This window comes from Mytilus edulis, chromosome 14 (genome assembly GCF_963676685.1).
Source record: "Mytilus edulis chromosome 14, xbMytEdul2.2, whole genome shotgun sequence".
NCBI classification, from domain to species: domain Eukaryota; kingdom Metazoa; phylum Mollusca; class Bivalvia; order Mytilida; family Mytilidae; genus Mytilus; species Mytilus edulis.
The window spans coordinates 64,546,182-64,570,566 of NC_092357.1; the positions used below are offsets into that span (position 1 = coordinate 64,546,182).

The following is a 24,385-nucleotide window of genomic DNA, read 5'->3' on the forward strand; positions in this document are numbered from 1 at the left end:
ATTTTCTTGCTTTCCTCTGAATTGCCTATTGTGACGGCGCGAAAAAATGTGACCATGTCTGATGACGTCATATAGAAAGAACACATCTTTTTGCAGATTATTTGAAAAGAAGTATTGCATTTGTCTGCATATTGTTAATAAATCATTAGAGAAACAGACTATACCACCAAATCTGCAAATATTTATCCACTCTAGACACTTAAATTCCAAATGTTTTTTAAAAACGTTCGTCGAGCATTGCATTTTAAATTGAAAAATCTAAACGTCTCGAGTGGATAAATTTCGTAATACACTCGATGCAGTGGTATAATTTTTATGTGCCGGAATGCTTTGGTTCAATAAAACAAAGCAAAGCAAGGAGGTTATTCCGAAAAAAAAAAACCGAGAAAAACAGTATACGTGATGCAATCACTGAAGAGAAAACCTTTATAAATCATTTCGCAAGAAGAGAGTAATTATTTCAAATATTGAAAACAAAATGTACAAAAAACACATCATTTGGAAGTGACCGATGCATTTACATGTATAATAAGTTCTATTTCGATTTTAAAGGGTAACGCTCAGATGAATTTAAATATACAAATATTTTATTTTTATTGATAGGCGATTTAGTAGTCAACTCTAGCATAACTAGCTACACAGAAGTATATGGTTCACAAGTAACACTTCGGTGCAGTGTTACTTACGAAACAAAGTTCGGACCGGTCGGTGTATCCTGGAATAAATATAATAGTAGTGGCATTGGCATTCTTGTAAATCCTTTATATTATGGAAATGAACACGTTACCTTATACAATGTCTCTGTTGTAATTCCCGAAAAGAACGGTTTTGTTATGGATCACCATTATTTGACAATAACACTGCTTTCATTCGAAGACGCTGCTTGGTACAATTGTTTGGCGCACAATAATTTCTCCACTGAAAGAAGCCCACGAATTGAGCTAACAATCATTGGAGGTAAGTAATTGCTGAGATTTTTCCAAACGTACTAGTCTATAACTAGTTTACATAGGAAAAAATAAATAAATTCAGATAGCATTAACAAAAGTCGAGGTTCTAACTTCTCAGGAACATGAGGGAACAGGACCACCATAAATAGATCTTACTTTCATTTTGGGGTCAATTTTAATCACATACTATAAGATTCTCCGGTTAAAAGTTTGTATTTGGCTTCCAAATGAATGGTTTAAAAGATTCTAGTAAACATTGATCAAGAAAAGCGATTCTGACGCATCAAATTTGTAGCGTTGAGTTTGTATTATGATGCGCTGGTTCAATAATGCTGAAGTGTTCCACTCACTCCCCAGTATATTCTACTATGAGCTCACAAACTGAAGAATATAAAAACAGAAGATGTAATATGATTGATTACTATCCTACCTTTCCCAAACACACCAAATGAAAACAGTATTTTCTAAACATGATTGAAATAATGTTTTGATTGAAACTATCGATCAGTTGATGTGAAATGAAGTTGTTCACTTCGTAGCTACTTTTATTTAACGGTTTTTGAACCACGTTATCGATTATAGATAATGGCAACAGTAGTATACAGCTTTTCGAAAGTCATAAATCGATAGAAAACAAAACAGAAACACTGACGTACAAAAAAAAACGAAAACGACAATGCAACACACACAGAAACGATCTATAGGATAACAATTGTCGTGTTCCTGACTTATCTTATGCGTTTCCCTCGTTTTTGTTTTTTTCAATCGATTTATGAGTTTTGAACATCGGTATACTACAGTTTGCTTTATTTGGTACAGAATATTTTAAGAATACAATAGTCGTTTGAGCCTTGTTTGAGGCTAGGCATTTATGGCAATGTAAAAAAACCACAAAAACATTCAGAATAGAGCAATACACAAATAAACATTACAATAGGACATGTCGACATGCTAATAGTCATCAAAGATACCAGGCTTATAATGTAATACACCATAAGTGTGTTTTGTTCCACCAGTGATGGCCAGATGACAAAATAGAAAATAATATATATGGTGAGTATATAGATAAATGATGATAACATGTGCATTATTTTTGTCCAAAGATAGATGATGTTTATAAAGATAGATGTAAAATTACTTAAAATGGGAGTTTTTTTTTCCTCATTTACTTTTCCTCCGACAAATAAGACTGTAAAATCGGGGGCCCCTTTGTTTCTTCCCTATGCAACTAAGGGTTGATTTAACAGGTGATCATTAAACATTAATAAAAGAATATGTAAAAATAAAAAAAAACAAAAAACATAAAAATAGTCAAGAAAGCCTAACAAGTACAAAGTTCATAAAACAACGAACAATTAAAACTTATTTCCACGGCTCACACCCAACATACTACACAGGCGTATTTCCATTGCTCTCCATCAGAACAAATCATCGTGGTATTTGCCTTTATGTTAGAGATTTAATTACGTTGATGTCAATAAAAAGAATTAAATCGAACGACTTTTCAATTCATTTGAATATAACATTGAACTGGTTTTTTTGTTTGTTATAAATATGATTACAAAAAACATCAATACTTGAAATCAACATGTACTCATCGCATTTTACAGATATTCCGAATGTTACAATACCAAATACGGAATATAGCAAAGGGTATGGTTGGTTTATAACTCTGGAATGCATTATTGATTCTACTCCAAACCACAGCAATGTTTACTGGCAACACATATATAATGGTACAGTAAAGAATATAACATCGTCAAGTCCTAATATTATTTATGGTGCTACGGTTAGCGAACCATCGTTGACCATCCATGAGATAACGTTTAACGATGAAGGGCAGTATATATGCTTCGCTGTTAACATTATAGGAACAGGAGAAAGCAAACCAACCAGTCTAACAATATTAGGAGGTATGATTCTTTTAAAAAATGTTTACAAACGTAAATTATATCAATACATAATGTCGATCCAACCAGGTCATGTAAAAAGGTGTAGTACTGTATCAAAATTTAAACGAAACTTAACCTAGCATAAACAGATAATAACATAAGTATTAATAATCGAAATAGCATGTTGCTCAATAAATACAAAACAATGCATACTTACAATTTACAGTAAAGCTTACATTTAGCTTGACATGATATTCTGCTTTTTTTTGTGTTTGAAGAGACCTCATTAAACACGTCCGAAAGGGAGTCATTTTAATTTTCCTAAGAAGTAAACATATTTTTAATAAATCGTTCCATGATTTAAAGTTGATCATTTACCTTTTGTTTGTGATGATAAACACTAACTTTGTCATATATTTTATTGACTTCAAACACCGCAAATTGTTTATATAGCACATGTATCCCGTGTAGTATGCATTACACATGTTACAGCTGATGTTACAAATCTCTTCAATGACTGAACATGTGTAACCCAAGTCGCGTTTGAATAGGAAACTACTCCCTTTAACATGATGAACATGATCTGCTTAGCATGCTGGCGCACTTAGATTACATCTTTTGTTTTTAGGGTTTGGTTTATTCTTGCTTTTTATTTTCTATGTTGTGTTTGTTGTCAGTTTGTTTGTTAGTCATTGTTTTTTGTCAATGACATTAATTTTAGGTTTACTTACTGTTTATGAGTAAGAATATCCTCCTATTGCCTCCAGTCTCTCTTAATTTTTTTGTTTTTGACTATTGAAATGATAAGTGGAAAGCTTACAATAACTTGAATAACGATAAATGAATATTGTGAGTAGTATTTGTTAGTGAATTAAAACAAAATGTAAAAATTTGTGACATAAAGTAGTAATTCACTTGTAAGAAAACAAACTTGATTTACAATAAACGGTGCTGTGAAATCAGCTATTATTCTGCAATGGAATAGAACGCACAGAACAACAAAATGATGCGAAAAGGATATTAACATAAGTAAAAAACAAAAGAAGGAAATATGATAGCCCAAAACAAAACAAAAAACAGAAAGCTAAGAACTAATGATTTATTGAAGTAATTGGGATCCTGCGGCTACACCAGGGAATTAATTGCAGCAATTAAATGATTTTCAAAAAAAACGAAAATTGTAACAAAGGTAAGTTTTTCTTTCTTTAAAAGCAAAAACAGTGTACAAAATCAATTGCAGTATAAATACAATAACTGTTAATCGTAGAAGCTTGCAGTACATATTTCCCAATTCCATTATCAATTTTACACTACACATATAATAAATATCATATATTTCAGATAATATTGCCATAACTTATAGCTAGAGGAACGTGATTTTTTTTTTAAAAACCACAAAAGAATTTGTACTGATTGAAAGTAGATCTCACTGAATAATGTAAAGAGGGAAATGATCGCGGCAGTTTTGATTTCGGTATTTTCTTGGGGAATTGAAACGCGAAAGTAAAACGACCGCGAAAATTTCAAGAAATCTCTTTCTATAAGATGAAGGCCATACGTATATGAATAGGATATCTGTAGAGCCACTGATTCTATAAACGACAGATCTGTACCTCAAATCATAACTGTTTCTCTAAATGGAAATTGAAAGTAAGATGTCGGTCATGACTTTAACTCAGTTCAGTAATCTTATTAACACGGAAGACATCTCAAGCAAGCAGACATTGCCGATAAACAACGCGTGTTACAATTTTGTAAATGACACCTGTCAGTCAGTTATAAAAGTATTACCTTATCTAATATTCTACACAGACTAATAAGATCAAAAGATGGAGTAACAAGTTAGCATGAACACAAGTTTTAATTTCGATTTAAACTGTTCACTTTCTACATCATTTATAAAAAATATTTATATCTCAAATTCAAACGGCGCGAATTTAGATTGTGTTAATATATGGCGAAAATTTCCCGGTTTACAGTTGTTATAATTACAATACTTTTGCGATGGCCCAAATTTTCGAATGCATGGTTAATGATACAACATGAATAGTTGACGATGATGATTCTTGATAATTATCCAAACAAATGCACATGCTGGAATGATAATATTTTATTCAATGTTGATACTCCTAAATGAATATTGGTCAATGTTATGCTAGGCTTTTTTAACAATTTGTTTTTTTCCAAAAAAAATCAAACATTTCAAATAAGTTGAATTTCAAAAAAAAAATGATTTAAGGAAAATTTAAATCGGAAAGACCCTTAGCGAATAGCAAAATTAATAGCTGAATCTCATCAAACGAATTGAACATATTTCTTACCTTGTACAGACATCTCCTGATGTAACAAATGGTGGAATAAACCTTGTAGTATGCAAGTATAATAAACAATAATTATATTTAAAGGGGTAGTTTCAAGATAATATTAAAGAAACAAATTATAATTGTAGGAGAAATATTGGTAAACTCTAGCAAAATGAATTACACAGAAGTCTATGGTTCACGATTAACACTTCGGTGCAGCGTCACATACGAAACGAAGTTTGAACCTTTGTATCTGTACTGGAACAAATTCAACGACAGTGGGTTTACTGTTCCAGTTGATCCTGCATTTGACCATGTTACTTTAAGCAATTATTCAGTTGAAATTCCGGAAAGTGATGGTTTCAAAATGAACCACCATTTTCTTACATTAAACCCTCTTTCATTCGACGATGATGGTTGGTACCGCTGTAGTGTTAGAGATCAGGTCTCAATGGGATATGGTCAAGCAATTCTTCTGAAAGTAATTGGAGGTTTGTAATTAAAAACTTCCAGTGAATTTATGTGAAATATTAATAAGGAACACATCTTGATACACTATCAATGCTATATATATACACGTATAATTATCCAAAGATACACGTACTATACTATTTTGTTTTATCCTCAGTTTTTGATGTATTACTATATCCTAACTTAAAATGGCTTCAGGTGGTACCTAACACTACAGGGAGATAACTCTATAAAATCAGCTAAACGTTTTATTTACAATGTGTTGTAAACGGAATATTAAGCTTTTCAGTGATCAAAATTGTTTTTTGTCAAACTGCTATATAAACAGTGTAATTTTTCTGACAAAACAGTTGGTTCAAAAATTTTGAAATTTTTACATTTTTGTCAAAGTTAATACATTGACAAAATTTAATGAAAATCAAACTAGCCAAATTAATTTAAATGAAAGTGTTGGGTACCACCTTAAGCCTTCCTGGTCAAGATGAATTCACTAAATAGAAAGATTAGTGTTGGAAAATGTGTACATTCATTCACATTCTACTTTCCTTTTTAATCTCTTGTCTAATTTCCTTCCTGTCGTACAGTTGTAAACAATAAAAACGGTTGTTTGACTATTCAACCCAATTTAGATAATACAAACAACTAAATTAATCAAATATATGTTGTATACAGTCTTCATTTTAAGTTGTGGCAATCGCGTTAACGGTGTCGGACCTATAGCATATTATATACTCAAATTATTTATTTGCAAAATTAAATAGTCGATTATCATAACATTCGCAATCGTCGATTTCACCTTAAAATACTGATGTTTTGTTTTTCGCTGCACTCTTTATTGCTTTTCTGTAAAATTAAGTAACTCATATTTCCATTCTATGACTTTTGAAATATTGCATCGTGTAATGTTGTTAACTTTATTGTATATATTTTGTATGTTTCTGGTGTATATTTACCTCCAATACATTTCAATAGATTTTTTAAACTTAAAAATAAATGGTTTGTTTCAACATGGGAAAACTTAATGTTTTCTGTTTAACTCGTTGTACAGGTGTTCCAAATGTTACAATTCCCAATTTAAACTATGCAAGTGGGCATGGTTATCATCTGAGACTAGAATGCATTATAGAATCTACTCCAAACCATACTGATGTATACTGGCAAAAACTAACTAATGGAACAGTAACAAATATAACATCTTCTACTCCTGGTTTTCGTGGCTCAACGAGCAGCTTCCCGTCATTAACTGTACCTACACTATCGCCAGCTGATGCCGGACAATACACATGCTTTGCTGTTAACATTGTAGGAACTGGTAAAAGCCAACCAACCACTCTGAAAGTATTAGGGGGTATGCTTTTAAGAACGTTTAACAAACGAAAAGATTTCAGTTATTAATTTAATGTTGATTTAATTATAACATGTGTAAGGTACAGAACAGTGGCAGAAACGAGGTAGCAACTTTATACGGCATGTTTATTTATTGTCATAACAATTCATGATATCAAAAAAAAATAGTAGATATTATAACTAAGTCCTTATAATTGGATAAAGTAATGTTAATTTCTAGTGCAAACTTATTTTAACTTTAATTAATCTCAACTTATTTGTTTTTGCTAACCCCTCTTTGTGATCAATGTAATATAACTCTGGTTAATTTTTCCAAAATTTCATGATTTTTACTATTTTATTAATTGTGACTGTTTATTTAACGCATCATGTAAATGTAGCGGAATTTGATGAGACTGTTATTAAAGTGAGAGGGTAAGCGCTATAGAACCAGGTTTAATCCACCATTTTCTACATTTGAAAATGCCTGTTCCAAGTCAGGAATATGACAGTTCTTGTCCATTCGTTTTTGATGCGTTTTGTTTTTTGATTTTGCCATATGATTATGGACTTTCCAAATTGATTTTCCTCTGAGTTCAGTATTTTTGTGATTTTACTTTTTTTCATATAGATGCTTTAAATAGATTATGATCATAATTTCTAACTAAAGAATATGATATAAGTTTGAAGTTTCTTAAAAACAGTGGTTATTATGTTGTTCTGTTTTCAAGTTTGTGCGTGCGTGTTTGTTGAAGGGATGTCACATAATACATTCATTTGTCGCTAAGGAATAAACTAATCTAACTATATTAAGACAATTTGTCGGCTTCATTTGAATTCTGACAATAACAATAACAAGATCTAAAATCTATTGAATTCATCAATTAAGTAATCATTAAAATTAAACCAAATAACGATATTATCACAATTTCCTGTTAAGATCCCATGTTCCGCTATCGTCAGGTTAATTTGCTACTTTATATCTGTTTCTTTTTGCTTAGATTAGTTCATTGGCTTTATCATTCGGATTACAATTTTTTTTATGTTTTGTAAGATTATATTTGAATGACGATCAGTGACATTTGTTTTTCACATTTTGATGAAATTAAGAAAGGTAATGAGTAATTTGAAAAAGAGACAACAATCCGACCGAAGAGTATAACAGCCTAATGTTTTTAAAACGTAATCTCTTGTCTTTTTATAAATAATTTCTTCTTTTTATTTGCACAGACACATCGCAGTTATCCAGATGTTATTATATAAATAACACATAGCTGAGAGGGTGATAGAGCAGATTGGGTACCCCAGAAAACATTGTCATTGACACTTAAAAAAAATGTCACCCGCTCAGCCATGTGATAGAGTAACTAACACTGTATTACCCAATCAAAATATCGAATTTTAACGTGAAGTAAGCATATTAAATAAAATTTTATCGTAATGCTTGAAGGGTATGAAATAATACAAGGACATAATGTACAGACAGGTCTAACATTTGTCTAATAAACAACAATTAAATAATTGTAAAAAGAATGAAAACAAGTAAATTATCAATACAACAGTCTGAAATATCTATAAAAAAAACACTCCAGACCCTTTTGTTTTACACATAATTAATATTGCCAATAATTAAAAAGGTCCGGGTCTAATCCGATACCGATACTAGTAGTATATTCACCTGTTATCTATTACCTTACCCGTACCTTCTGCATCTGACGGGCGCACCACCAAACGGTGGTATTTAAGATTTTGCTATATACAAGGCTCATAATCACTGAGTTGACACTGCTATATTCAATCATTGTCAAATTGTTCCCTATCGTAGTATTTCAATCAGTAAAGCTTTTTTAAGATGACCATTCGAATACTAACTATCTAGACTTATAATTAGGCGTATAGACACAGTTTTCAAATTGTTACCAGGCATGACGTAAAACAGCGAATTAAAGAATTCAACTTTATTGATAACTTATATAGCACAATGCTGTTGATTACAAAATACTCCATTCCAGAACCTTTGTTTTTCCGAATTATCAATATTACCAATAATTGATAAGTTCCAGGTCGACGGGTTCAAACAGAAATATTTTGAAAGTAGAGACAACTGTGAATTTTATAATTAGCTTGACTTTATCAGATGACAATACCAATACTTAAATAAGGCTTACGCATAGAATTCAGTCGCGGACCCGCGGTATTACGGGTGTGTAACAGAATATAATTGGGAGACAAAAGTAGCTATTTTTGCGCCTGTCCCAAGTCAGGAGCCTCTGGCCTTTGTTTGTCTTGTATTATCTATAATTTTAGTTTCTTGTGTAAAATTTGGAGTTTAGTATGGCGTTCATTATCACCGAACTAGTATACATCCTTGTTTAGGGGCCAGCTGAAGTACGCCTCTGGGTGCGGGAATTTCTCGTTGCATTGAAGACCTACTGGTGACCTTCTGCTGTGATCTGTTCTATAGTCGGGTTGTTTCCCATTCTCAATTTTATATCAAAATGTTGCAGGTATACACGTAGGCCATATTTCTTTTATTTATACTACGTATGGTGTCTTTTGTTATATTTTTGTCATGACAATAAAGAAATCCAAGGGATCAAGGTTTTATCCACACTACTGAGTCTTGCTTAGAAATTTATACATATTTTCCTTTAAAAACAATTCTTGTTAAAAAAAGATAATACTACCATATTTGTTCTGATGCTGTATTTGCCTCCATGACATGTATAAATATTGAATTTTACTAACTGAATTATTAATTCTTTTATGACAATTTTACTGGTTTTCGTTGGAATACCATATAAAACTAAACACTAGTATATATTCAAAGCTTATTTATTTCTATATTTCAAATATCATAGAGTTAGTTTATAAGAGATGTAGTCAGAAATATACCGTTCTATTGTTTCGACTACACTAATTGCAAGGTTGAACACTTTTTTGAAACTTTCATTTTTATTTTGGGGAGAAATTTGTTAGTTCATAAAACTCGATGTATGGTAGTCTGTATTGACACAACTACAATTTTGAATGCTTGATAGTATGAAATAGCAATACACACGGATATTTTTTCCAATTGTCGAGAATAGGGATTTTTTTTCGCATTTTGTTTAAGAGATGAACTTTTACTATTTAAATAATATTCAACAGTTTCATCTTTCAGTTTTGATATAACATTTATTTGTCCAATTGTACAGATTTTTTGGTTTACCTTACCTACGTTTGCATTAATTATTAATGAATCCTAGTCCTGCAAAAACATGACACAATTTCAACATTTGATAACAATGTAAATAAAAATCCCCAACCCACTACAAAAATACATAAAAAATAACAAGACATTTTAATCTGGAAATATTTTGGACTATCTACTTGCACTCTTGGTTGAATTTCTCATTTAAGTTTTTATTGAGTCTTAATGATTTTTCTTAATCTTAATATGTGGTTCTAGTTTTATTTAAAGGATTGAATATAAAATGCTTCAAGATGGAATTACTTATATTCTTTTATAAATTATGATTTGCAACGCTGTATATAATCATTGCTTTGTAATATTTGATATTTTATGAAAGAAGTCACTTACATTGATTAACTGTTTAGAAAATCGTATTGTAGGATATATATTTGTCAACTCCAGCAAAGAGTACTATGCAGAAGTATACGGTTCAAAGGTAACACTTCGGTGTAGCGTCACATTCGAAACAGATTTTGGACCTGCAATTGTAACCTGGTATAAATACAATAACAGTGGTAATGACTCTTCTGAATATATTACATTGAACGGAAATGACGACATCACTTTCAACAATTATTCGGTTGTGATTCCGGAAAAAGATGGTTTCACAATGAACCACTATTTTCTTACAATAACAACACTTTCTTTCAAGGATAATGGTCGGTACGTCTGTGAAGCTACTGATCAGTTCTCAGTTGGCTTTAGTCATTCCATTCACCTGAACATAATCGGAGGTAAGAAATTAACTGTTCACAACTAAAAATGCTTCATATCACGCGCATTATTATCATAAGACAGACTTTTTGTAGATTCCACTTTGTAAAAACAGCTGTTTCTCAAATCAGGCCCCTTTTGGGGAGATATATAATATTCATAAATAATTATTTCAGTTTACGTACTGGTTCCCAGATGTCATCTCTATGTTTTATCTCATAGATACATAACTTATGAATCATTGTGAAAAAAATTGGAGTTAAGCAGTGCCAAAAGAAAAACTACAAAAACAGTGCAAGAAAGAGCAAATACAAAAGTCGAAAAGAAATGTTGATTGCAAGTAGATGTTGGTCATTTCAGATCCCAATTGGTATATTTTCTGGAGAATATATTGAATACCGCCAAATCTGAGATTACTTTAATAGCAGTCACACAGCTACAACTGCATGCAGGATTATACCAATTTAATCTTTAATAGCCTAAACTGTACAACTTTTGATCTTTTAATTCTCTTATAAATAATTTTGATCGATGAAAGTCAGATTTCCGGTATTGCTATGCTAGTATGATAGAGTGTTCATTTTATATCCTAATAGTTCTCGTACATGATAACAATCATTTGACAATTCAAGATACATTTATAGCATTTGTTTATGTTACTGTTTTCTTTAGGTGACATCTTTATGGCATAATTAACACCTTTGATGGTTTCGAACTGTTGATCACTTTATCATGGGTCAGTTAGTTTTATCACTGCAATTAACACGGGGCAATGTTACTTTGCAATTTCTTCAATCCAGACTATTTGTAACCTTCGTTTCTTAAGACATTAAGTTTTCCATTTTTTTTAGAACACTAAAATCCACGAATTTAAAACCGCACGAACATGTAAATCTTGCTTAAACCACAAAAATTGATACCCACGAATTTAAGTACTTTCACAGTAGTCAGTCAATGTTATCTGTATTTGAAAACAAAACTGGTCATGTGTATTCTTTTTTTCATTCTGATCACATACAAGTCTTCTGCAATTTTGTTTTTGCCTTTTAGATATTCCCTATGTTCACCTTGAACCAGGACCATTTAATGCTACCCATGGTAGTAACATTACACTTAAATGTAACATTACATCTGTTCCGACACATTTCAATGTATATTGGGAAAGCGTATCGAATGGTGTTACTACAACTTGGCATCAGGGAGAAATATACGGAGAGTCTGATCAAGGAGAAACACACTCAGAGTCTGTAGCATTACTGGTTCTTGATAATGCATCATCCAGTGACTCAGGACAGTACATCTGTTTTGCAGAAAATTTACTCGGTACTGGTAAAAGCAAACCTGTAAATGTGACTATATATGGGGGTAAGACATTTTTATAGCTGTTTGTATCACCTGTATAAACATAAGTAGTTTCCTCCATGTTGAATTTCTTAGCATTTTTTAGCTATAAACGTGATAAAAAAAAATTAAAAAATCAACAAAATGAGCAATATTATTTAACCAAATTATCTTGTTTTTGGAGTTTGTGTTTTATTATGTTGAACAATGTAGAGCAGATAAGCAGTACACTTGTGATATATGCAAATGAGTAACACATTTTGATGAAATCGTCTTTGGACATTTGCTGGTAAGAAGTAATATGTTCATGCCTGAACGGAATAATCAAGGGTATCAGCTGTACAATCTTATATACAAGACGTGCTTTGCATTTACACCAGACTTATTTGTAGCAGGGAATTAAAAATAAAACATGACGAATTTAAACAGTGTTGATACCCGTAGATATCGAAAAGTTTAGCAGCTTAATGATTTTAAAATTTGTCGAAAAACTATTGTATATGGTACACTTAAATGTATAGACATATAATGGTTAGATACACTACATGTAATGATTAGATATACTGTAGTAATTCAAAATAATGTTATTTTGAATTGGTAAATGTGTCCGAGACTTTCAAATTTTACTTACGCTGCAAACATTAAATGTTGGCTTATCCGACAAATACTTCATTCTTGGTCGCTGGTAGAGATTTGTTTTATTGAGAAAAAAAAAGCATACTACATCGTATCTATATTATAATGGATTTGTGAAATGCAATGCTGGTACTTTTCAATTATCGGTCTCTTAGACTTTTCACTATCAGCATTTTCATTCCGGAGCTTATCATTGATACAATTTAATTATTTTACAAACAGTATAACAGAGGAAATATTTCTTTGTAGACCAGAATCATCCTAATGTAAACATTGAATCAAACCAGTATGTTGTGAATTATGGCAGTTCTCTCACAATTACAAGTTCAGTTCGAACAACTGAACTAAATGCTGTGTCTAATGTTTATTGGCAGTACAATAATAATGGTGTAATTACAAAGATTTCAGAAGAAACGGACGGCATAAGCGGAAGCTCAATCGAAACTCCATCACTAACCATTTTGAGTGTGACATCCTCAGAATCTGGAACCTACACCTGTTACGCTACAAATGATATCAAAACAGGAAAAAGTAGACCAATAAATGTTATTATTATTGGAGGTAATACTCGTATATACAGGTTGAATACGTGTTTGTTTATTCTAAATTGGCTAGAAATATACATGGAGGGTTGGATCTTATAAAATCTTGCGCCTGTCCCAAGTCAGGAGCGTCTGGCCTTTGTTAGTCTTGTATGTTTTTTTTATTTTAGTTCATTTTTATATGTTGTGGGGTCAATATTGACTGAACCAGTACACAATTCTTTAGGGGCCAGCTGAACACCAGTTCCTGGTGCGGACTTTTCTCTCTGCTTTAAAGACCCATTGGTGACCTTCGACTATTGATTGCTCTTTGGTTTGGTTTTTGTCCCTTTGACATATTCCCCATTTCCATTCATAATTCTATCGTAAATACAGGTTTGAGGCTTTAAGTTATATTGTTTACGGTACTTATGTTCTTTTGATAACGCCGGCTCTGTCTTTGATATTTTGATTTCCATTTTATTTGCCTTCTTCTGTTCTAATTTTTCTAGTTGTTTTTTTTTCAATTTTTTCTTGGCTTTATATTTTCAAGTACATAACCTGTATATTTGACATTTCAATACGAACATACTTAATTGTTCGAAAAAGAGGGATGAAAGATACCAAAGGAACAGTCAAATTCATAGATCGAAAATATATTGACAACGTCATGGTTAAAAAATAAAAAGACAAAATTATAGACCAAAAGTCAAAAACAAGAAAACTAAAGACTAAACAACACGAACCCCAACAAAAACTGTGGATGATATCAGGTGCTCCGGATGGGTTTTGCAAATTTTGCAGACAGTTCCAAGATAAAAGCAGAAATAGTGTGGTGAATGTGATCATTATGGAAAATAAAGGCAATAAAGGCTTTCTAGCTTATTGTTCGGTATGATCCACGGCTCCGTGCTGAAAGCCGTACTTTGACCTATAATGGTTTACTTTTTTCAATTGTTATTTGGATGGAAAGTTGTCTCATTGACACTCACACCACATCTTCCTATATCTATATAAAAGTTGATTACCGGTATTCAAAAGTATTTTTTTAGAGAAATCAATTCCGTGTTTAACACCTAAAACAAGGGGCGACACATCAACTATAAGAGAAATACAGTGAAACCTGTTTAAACCGAACCTCTTCGGGACTTATGATTTTGTTCAGTTTTGACCGAAGTTAGGTTTAATCAAGTTGACAACACATACAATTTGATATGATAGTGCTTAAGAACAATTTTGGTTAGTACAGGTTTTCGGTTTACGCAGGATTCGGTTTAGTCAGGTTTTTCTGTACAAAGGAACAATTAACAGAAACACTGAAGTGCAACAAAAACATAAACCGTCATTCATAGAAACGAACTGCCATATTCCTGACTTGGTACACAACATTTTCAGAAGAAAAAGGTGGATTGAACCTGGTTAAATAGCTAGCCAACTTTTCCTGCTTTATAGCAACGTTAAATATCAGTATGACTATACACAAATGATAAAGATCAAGTCTTACTCATCGTATGTATTGTATCAACGTCTATGTTTTAGAATAACATTTTGTTTACGAACGTTGAAAATGCTCTTTGTGTCACACATCAAATTTAGAAGGAGATTCATTATTTACTCTGAGACTCGTTACGTTTTAAAGTCTTTATGGATAGTAATAGAAGAACTTTACTAGGTTCATATATCGCTGGTCAAGTTTTAATAAACACGCGTTTCACAAATAGATTAAGATTAATAACCAGTTTAGTTTTGTATTCATCGTAATAATTCTTGGCATATTTCTCCGTTCTTTTTTTGACAATTTTTGGTTTGCGGACAATATTGTTAATATAGTGTATATTATCATTATTATACCTTACATATATGTTAACCAATTCTATTGGGTGAAACGTTATCACGTGACATGGATTAATTCAGTTTTTTTTTTCATTCAATTGAAAGGAAGGACGAATAACCCTAAAAATTTCCATCAGCGGTGAATAAGCCTATTATTAACCGGTGAATAACCTTTTGAGATTGTTGATTTGTGAAGTATCTCCCATAAAAATGACGTCAGAGACGTTAATAAACAAAATGGCAGCGTTCACGTTACACTGGAAGCCCATCAAGAGACGAGGAAATAAGGCATTGGACATGAATAAAGTGCCAGCAGCCGATGATAGCTCTTATAGAGTAACGGTCCTTTTCATGGCCATTAATATTTTACAAAAAGATTCTACCTTACAAGTTTGTTGTACATTTCTAAAAATTCTAGAACACAAATCTTGAATTGTATTTTCAAACGTCAGCTTGTCTTTGACTTTGTGATGTAAAATTAAAAAATATAAAGTGTTCGAAAGGCCTTTCCACTATTAGTTCTTTATAATAAAACAATTGTGGCCCCTTAGAATCGATGAATATCCAAAATTGTCAACCCTTAAAGGTTATTTCACGTCGGGCTGCGCCCTCATTGAAATAACCTTCTCGTGTTGACAATTTTGGATATTCACCTTTTCAACGGGCCATAATTGTATATTGTATGCCTCAACGTCAACTTATGTCAGAAATGTCCAATGAAATGTAATAATCCGTATTTCGTTTTCAGGTGTACCGAAGGTCTCTGTTAGAAAAACAAATTATACAGCAGGGTATGGAGAAAACGTTACAATGTTCTGTAATATAACTTCTGATCTTATTGTCACAAACGTTTACTGGGAGAAAGAATTAAATGGCACGACCATAGTAATTAATAACTTGACAACAGGAATACAAGGAATTTCTATAGATGCTCCATCGATGACTATAGTGACAACCACTACATCAGATATAGGAAATTATAGATGCATAGCCACAAATGGTGTCGGAACTGGTTGTAGTGAAACCACAACGTTAGAGGTCAATGGTGGTAAGAGTATTTTAAAGATGCTTTTTTTTCTTTTCATATCTGCTTTTAAAATTTACAATTCACTGTCAATATCAAGTTATTAAAAGTTCTATTTATGATTCGCTGATTGATCAAAAACTAGAAAACGCTACAGAAATTTAATAAGTGAATGCATTTGTAAACTATCAACTATTAGCCCTTCAGCTAAATCTTCGTTATGTTTCAGAACTGCCATATATTAGTATCACATCGAGGTTGTTATCAGTGAAATATGGCGAAAAGGTACACATAGTATGTGTTGTGACCGGCAACCCTCCGCCTACCCAAGTTTACTGGGAGAAAGAATTCAATGATATTAAAACAGTAATACATAACGGCACCATTGGAACGGAAGGAATAACGCCTGAAAATCCATCGCTTATATTGCTCCACGCCACAGATTCGGATAAAGGACTTTACAAATGCTTTGCCGTCAATGAATTTGGAAGGGATTCTAGTTCATCAGTTGAACTCAATGTCGTTGGAGGTAACTAGTTAGACTTATGCATACATCTTCAAAAAAAATATATAAAAGCCATCATAATCACACGGTAAACGAAAAAGTCAAGACGATTAATTCGTTACGAATGGATTGTGTGAAAAAAGTATTTGACATTATCACATTACTGAAACATCAATCAACGTTCTAACAATAATAGACCAAGTTTGTTAAATGTACTCACAGATAAACGGATCATAACAATTAAAGGAAAACTAATGATGTATAGTACTATATATATGTCTGTTTCCAAAAAGGTTTTACATGAGTGAAAAAAAGTATGCATGTTTGTAGGAAAGTGGTATTTATGTAGCATTATAGGTCTCATCAATAATGTATTGGGAACCAAGTTAATTTTATTCAATATCTTAGATAAATCGGATGAAACATGTTAATACTCTTCATTGTTGCAGGTCGTCCTGTAGTTGATGCTCCATCTATAACGCACATAACAGGCATTGGTTATACTGTAACACTTACTTGTTCCATACGAAATGCTTTTCCAGCAGTTTCAAAGGTGTACTGGGAAAGATCTATACGTGGCGCTATAACAAGACTTTCATCTGTTTCAATTGGTATCATGGGAGTTACAGTTGACAATCCATCCCTTATTATTCCATCGGCAATGGAATCGATGACTGGCGAATACACATGCTTTGCTGTAAATTCTGTCGGAACTGGTAGTAGCTTTCCAGCTACGTTGACTGGTATTAACTTTTCTAAAAATAACCTTTTCATTAGAATGTCTCTGTTCTATCCTCATGTAGTCTTTTTCACACTATACAGACGTCGGGACAGTAATCAGAATGACAATCTACTTTTATCATTATCGCGAACTGATGTTTGTAATGTATTAGAACGAATAATTTGTTTGGTGTGTATCTGGTATAATCACATTCATAGTACCGCCTCGGACGCGTTCGGTTATTACGTTATCGCCTAAAAGAACATTTTTTAAAACAATGCAATAGTCTAAATTAAATAACTTTTTATGGAACATTTTTTATATAGAATTGATACTATTTTACATTAGAAAACCAATCAAATTGAATTTGACAATATAACGTTTGCAATTTAAGTGCAGCTTACTAATATTGTCAAAAGTAAATCTAGTTTTTCTTTGTCATATATTTCATAAAGACGCTGTATTCCTAATAGCAAGTAGTAGTGTATAAGAGAGGGGCGAAAGGCAAACTCTTAGATCGAAAATAAACTGTCCATGCCATGGCTAAAAAAGAAAAACACCTACAGACAAATAATAGTACACAAGATACAACATAGAAAACTAAAGAATAAGCAACACGAACCGCACAAAAACTTTAGGTGCTCTCAAATGCTCTGGAAGGGTGAGCAGATCCTGCTCCACATGTGGCACCCGTAGTGTTGCTCATGTTATTACAAACCCGGTTAATAGTCAAATTCGGTAGGTGAAAAGGGAACGGGATTGTAATTACGACATAATGAAAATACCCTCTGTGTACAGGATATTCAATTACAGTCAACCAACTAGTAATTGCGTCTGTAAAATTTACATTACATAATATGTTTCATTATGATCCGTAATTTTGATAAGCAGACAACAATCGCAAAGCATTAAAAATAAGTTGGCCCTAAATAAAGTATTTGCTTCCACGAATTCGTCGAATAAAAAGAAATGTAAACAGGTCAGAAGCCTAGAGTTAACTATAAATCAAACAGTGAAAAAACCAAGGCGACTATATTTCATCGATGTTCAAATATCAAAATAAAATATAGAGGAAACAACCAAAGTTGAGTAATCAGTCGGACTCCAGAAGAAAAGAGAAAGGACAGCAAACAATTGAAGCGGCTCTCATTTTGCATGCTTGCATAAAAAACTGTTAAAAAATCAGGTTGCTAGTAGCATTATATTTCTATTCAATTAACAAAGCCCATATTTTGTGTGTGTACATATCGGTTAATTTTACTGTACAATTTACATAATTTAATACCATTTTCAGTTAAGTCTGAAGTTACATCAGAAGACGACTCTGACGATGAGGATGACGAGGAAGACAATAGTATGTATTGATACCCACCTGATACGAAGCTTTTAAAACACATTTATGTAAATTTGATGCGACTTTCATACATTTGAGGCTAGGATTTAGGTTTAGGCTAGGTTTTAAACCAGGTTTAACCCACCATTTTCGACATAAGGAAATGTTTGTACCATTTCAGTATTGTGACAGCTGTTATTTATTCGTTTGATGTGTTTGAGATAATGATGTTTCCATCTGATTATGAACTTTCCTTAGTATAACTTACCTCCGAGTTCAGTTTTGTGTGATTTTACGTTTTGATTGCTCTGTTGAAACACTTTTCTTTTATTTCTATTTTACATCAATCTTGTCTGATGCTTGGTCCGTTTCTGTGTGTGTTACGTTTCGGTGTTATGTCGTTGTTCTCCTATTATATTTAATGCGTTTCCCTCGGTTTTAGTTTGTTACCCCGATTTTGTTTTTTGTCCATGGATTTATGAGTTTTGAACAGCGGTATACTACTGTTGCCTTTATTTATAACCGTTTCACAAATGATATCGGATATGTTCCTTACGTTGTAACTACAATCCCCTTCCCTTTCACGAATGTGACCTACCGAATTAGACTATTTACCGTTTTTGTTATCACATAAGCAACACGACGGGTGCCACATTTGGAACAGGATCTTCTTACCCTTCCGGAGCACCTGAGATCACCCCTAGTTTGTTGGTGGGGATCGTGTTGTTTATTCTTTAGTTATCTATGTTGTGTCATGTGTGCTGTTGTTTGTTTGTCGTTTTCATTTTTAGCCATGGCGTTGTCAGTTTGTTTTAGATTGATGAGTTTGACTGTCACTTTGGTATCTTTCGTCCCTCTTTTGTAATATACAAAATTGATAAGCATTTTGATAAATGTCTTGGTCAAACTTATGTGCGGACGGCTACAAATATATATTGTTGTTGGGGTTTATATTTGGTGTTTATAGTTGTTCCCTAGTCTAATCTTTCTTAATATGTTCATGGGATAGAGACAATCATGTGGTATTTTTTGGTTAATTAATATGTGAATGTTACACTAACAAAAGACCCGCCTATTTGATTTGATTTGTTTTATATATAGGACCATGCCAATTTGAATATGCAGAACTTCTGTAACGTTTTAACAATTATAAATTTAAAAATAATACTACTTATAACTTTCTCAGCTGACACATTAGTTAATGGAATAATAGGTGCGGTGAGTGCATTAGCTGGAATTGGATCAGTAGTTGTCGGTTACTGGGCATACACGTACTCCAAGAAGCCTGGTAATTCTGGTAAGTGTAATAGTAATTCAAATTGAGACATACCAAGAGTGTCTTTGTTAATTAATCTGTATATGAATGAAAGTGATGCATTTATATGAACACATATTTAACAGCATTCAAACCCGAGGCTACCTGTTTATCTGGCAGTCCGTAAGTCCATTCCTCAATCCCTCAGTTCGTTTGTCCGTCTGTTCAATATTTTATAAAAAGTAAAATCACAAAAATACTGAACTTAGAGGAAGATCAATAGGGAAAGTCCATAATCATATGGCAAAATCAAATAACAAAACGCATCAAAAACGAATGGACAAGAACTGTCATTATCGCATCGTTCTTAATACATAACAGGGATTTTTGAAATAAGGTTTCATGTTGTATATGAGTCAGCTATACCGAATTATGCATTTTCTTTTATAGCTTATGTCACAATAATTTTCTTTCTCGGTGTTGAAGACAAATGTAAAAAAAACTCCTTTTATCTCTGAGGGAAACTTGCCTCATTGGCATTCGTACCTCATTTCCCAAACGTATATAGTATAGTTGGAACAACGTTCCAAATATATTTTGGATGTGTGAATATAGATTGGAACAGCATTCAAATCCGATGCTTCTCTCGGATAGATATATAACTGTACTGAATACTATATGTACACAACGAGTATATAAGATATAAATATATTATTAAGTTTGTATGAATCATCGAAAGGTAATTACCTGTTAAGTCCTTGTACTTGTTATAACGTTGTAAATGTGATCACCTTTTTAGAGTTATGAATAAATAACCGTTTTAGTCTTAAATTTAGGAATGCTAAAAATTAAGTCACATGTGGTAGCTCTCCACTACAAGACAATCATATTGAAAATCACGTTATGGTTATATTTTTCTAAGCGATGTATACTTTGTTTGCAGAAACCACAGATACCACAGACAAGCATGACATGTAAGTAAAGTTATTACCAGTAGAAGTGGTCAAGATGGATAGTATGTAATTTATGTTAGTCCTCATCTGATATATGACATGTCTGAGTTTTATTGAAAACATGAATTAAAAAGAAAATCTCATATAGTTGTTTGTTTCTTATATTAAAATAGTAAAAATTACTAAAATCATGCAGGTCAAATTCATTATTTAAAATGTTTAACAGATATAGCTATGCAAAAATTTTTTGGTTTAAATTAATTGTTTAATCCATGTATGTCTTGATTTAAAATGTCCTATGCTCACAAACAAAAACGTATTCATGAAAAAGGATGTCAGCTTATATTTACAACATACTGGAAATATAAAGAGAAACCATATTGTTTTACTTGCAGATAAGTTAAAAATTTCTCAATAAACATTGCAGATATTTCATTGTTATTATATTAAACGTGCAAAGCTGACATGTGCAATGCAATTTCAATAAAACTATTTCAAAGAGGGACGAAAGATACCAGAAGAACAGTCAAACTCATCAATCGAAAATAAACTGACAACATCATGGCTAAAAATAAAAAAGACAAACAGACAAACAATAGTACACATGACTCAACATAGAAAACTAAAGGATAAAAAGCACGAACCCCACCAAAAACATAATATCGGGTGCTTCGGAATGGTAAGCAGATCCTGATAAAGTTATTAATTTTGTGTAAGAGACATTGCATACATACTAACTAATTTTGATTGAATTACATAGACATTTAAAAAGTTATCTTTTTTTAATACATTTTCTTCTTCTTTTTTTTTTACTACATACAAAAAAAGAGGAAGTATACCATATCTATGTGAATTTTCTGTGATATAATTATTTGTACCATTCCTGCCTAAACGCTCTATCAATGAACAAACGATATACACACTTAAGCAGGGTTGTATAACATCTATAAAAAGGGACAAATTGCATTCATTGCGAATATCTATACATCTTTTGTGGATAGTTGTCTCATTGGCAATCATACCACATCTTCTTTTTTATATTAACTTTGATATACAATGAAATATTTGCAAACTAAATGTATAAGTTGATAAAACACGTGTCTCTGTTCTAGAAACAAAGTTGGACCCGTTGTTGAAGCGTCGAATTCTCGAGAAAAAGGTATGGAGCTAACATATATGTGTCTTTTAATAGAAGAGGTTACCATTTTAGATAGTGTTGACAAGAAACATGAGAAAGAAAAGTATCTATTTAAAAAAAAAACAGAAAACCTGTTTTAAATAGTTCTGACGTGAACTATTATTTGCTCACCTGATAATATAATTAATGTAACGAATTATTTACTAATTTGTAACGGTTAATATTTGCCGTTTATCTTAATTTTGAAGAATGAGTCAATGCTTTCAATTGACAATGATTGAACTGAAAGTTTTCTTGTTCAAACTGGTAATGCGTTCAAAATTATAGCTGACACTTATAGACAACTCGAGTGATATAAACCGTGCTGAAAAATTTCAAACATAAAACCTAATAAACTTTCTGGATAACACATTTTTTAACATCGTGTGTACTGAAAGTCAACATCTATTAATTACACCTCTTTGGCAACAATTAATGTATACGTATCCAGGTGTGTTGATAAGTCGTTATACTAAGGCTATTTTTTTCTTAATTTTTCTGTAGACTTAGCTTTCATTTTTTATTACCATGCATTGTCAAGCTTGGTAACTCATAATTGTTTGTCAGTAACTAAATGTACGATGCTCTCCCATACTGAACCTTCTGACCTTGTTTGTTTACTTTAAAATTTCAATGGCGTCATAATCATGTGATTTCAATTCGTTATACCCAATCAAATTGCTCTACTGTCAATTAGGGGATTTTTCAGTCTGCGGCAATTACGTCATATCTTTGTGGGATATTGCTTTTAAACAGTTTGCAATAATTTTAAGTTTTATTCAACAGGAAAACTCTTTTTATGCCATCCCCTTTGACATCAAGGGAATTTTGTTTGAATATTTACCTACAGTCATGATGGTCAGAATATCGATGTTTTTTAATGAATAAAAAGAAAATTCTATGAAAAATAAATGTAAATTGTTTTTTATTAATCAACTCTATATTCCTGTACAAAATTATGGCATGGACATCGTTTTTTTCATCTAGTTTTCCGTTATTAGGAACACTCAAACCGAAACATGCAACAGCCAAATTTTGAATATGTGTGGAGATATAATAAAAAGAAGAATCATCTTTGTCTAAGTTAGAGCATATTTTTCGCAAATTTTATTTTGTCACGGATAATTAGAAATTTAAACAAGATCTGTTTAAATTAATCACCTATTACAATGCGAAATGTACTATCGTAATGATTTGTTATCTTATAATATTATAATCATTTTTCACAATCAAAAATATTCAACACATTTCGTAACTTCTTATGCAGCAGATGTGCGAGACAATGCTTATATATCTGCGATTGCGCTAGTCGTGACTCATTCACAATTTAAAACAATAGTTGGGCTCATTATGGAAAGACGCAGCTGTGAAATATCTAAAATGTCTATATAAATCCTGGCAGCACTGTCATTCCTATATGTACCTCGTTTCCTCTGTTTAAAACAAACCTATACGTCTAATATGCCTAAGTTCAATATCGGAATGTGATTAACATTTTGATCACCTAATACACTTTAATTTGAAGGAGTTTATTAAAAATGGACATATAAAGCTTTCGATATTGAATGTTCCTTTGAAATAACTTTCTTTACTATTAATCCTATAACTAGCTATCACAGGTACCAGGCTTATAATTTATTATAAGCCATACGCGAGTTTCGTCTACATAAAACCCACCAGTGTCGCTCAGATTAAAATAGTTATATAAACGCTGCACTGAAATCAAAAGCCGTTTAAAAAATGGCAGAAACTATCGGCCAAAAGATAGCTTATAGCTTTGACGTTGTAAAATGAATTCATACATGACAACACTGATTGGTAGTTTTTAGTCTCATTGATGTAATATTCATTGATATCGTTTGAATATATTGTATTTTTTTAATGTTGCATAATGTAAAAATCATTTTTAAATTCGACATTTACTGTTGCAGGTTCCAAAAAGAAAACAAGTTCTAGTTGTAAGCAAAATGTTTGAAACGAAAACCGAACACTTGCTGACACTTATAATAACTAAATGATGTTTGCTTTTGGATTTATAAGATTTCAAACTTTTAGAAATGCTCAATTGTTTTATTTTCAAATAGAAACATATTACTGTTGGATTGTTTTATGTGATATCCGTTTAACGTGGCTCGGTACTTAAACATCCCGTCAATGTGTTTGTATTATCTTTCATTTTTTGCTGGTGTGTTTTG

The 24,385-nt window shown here is 32.0% G+C and overlaps 1 protein-coding gene across 1 annotated transcript in view; it reads left to right on the forward strand.

The window, feature by feature from the left end:
* LOC139504407 (hemicentin-1-like) overlaps positions 1–21,038 on the forward strand; it is a 45,232-nt gene extending 24,194 nt beyond the window's left edge. Inside the window, exons 7-17 of the mRNA XM_071294487.1 lie at positions 2,561–2,863; positions 5,292–5,636; positions 6,665–6,964; positions 11,942–12,256; positions 13,118–13,429; positions 15,971–16,270; positions 16,476–16,775; positions 17,201–17,494; positions 18,767–18,826; positions 19,992–20,102; positions 21,004–21,038. Coding sequence (XP_071150588.1) covers positions 2,561–2,863; positions 5,292–5,636; positions 6,665–6,964; positions 11,942–12,256; positions 13,118–13,429; positions 15,971–16,270; positions 16,476–16,775; positions 17,201–17,494; positions 18,767–18,826; positions 19,992–20,102; positions 21,004–21,038 — 2,675 coding nt within the window. The remainder of the gene's footprint in view (positions 1–2,560; positions 2,864–5,291; positions 5,637–6,664; positions 6,965–11,941; positions 12,257–13,117; positions 13,430–15,970; positions 16,271–16,475; positions 16,776–17,200; positions 17,495–18,766; positions 18,827–19,991; positions 20,103–21,003) is intronic.
* Positions 21,039–24,385: the final 3,347 nt, after the last annotated feature.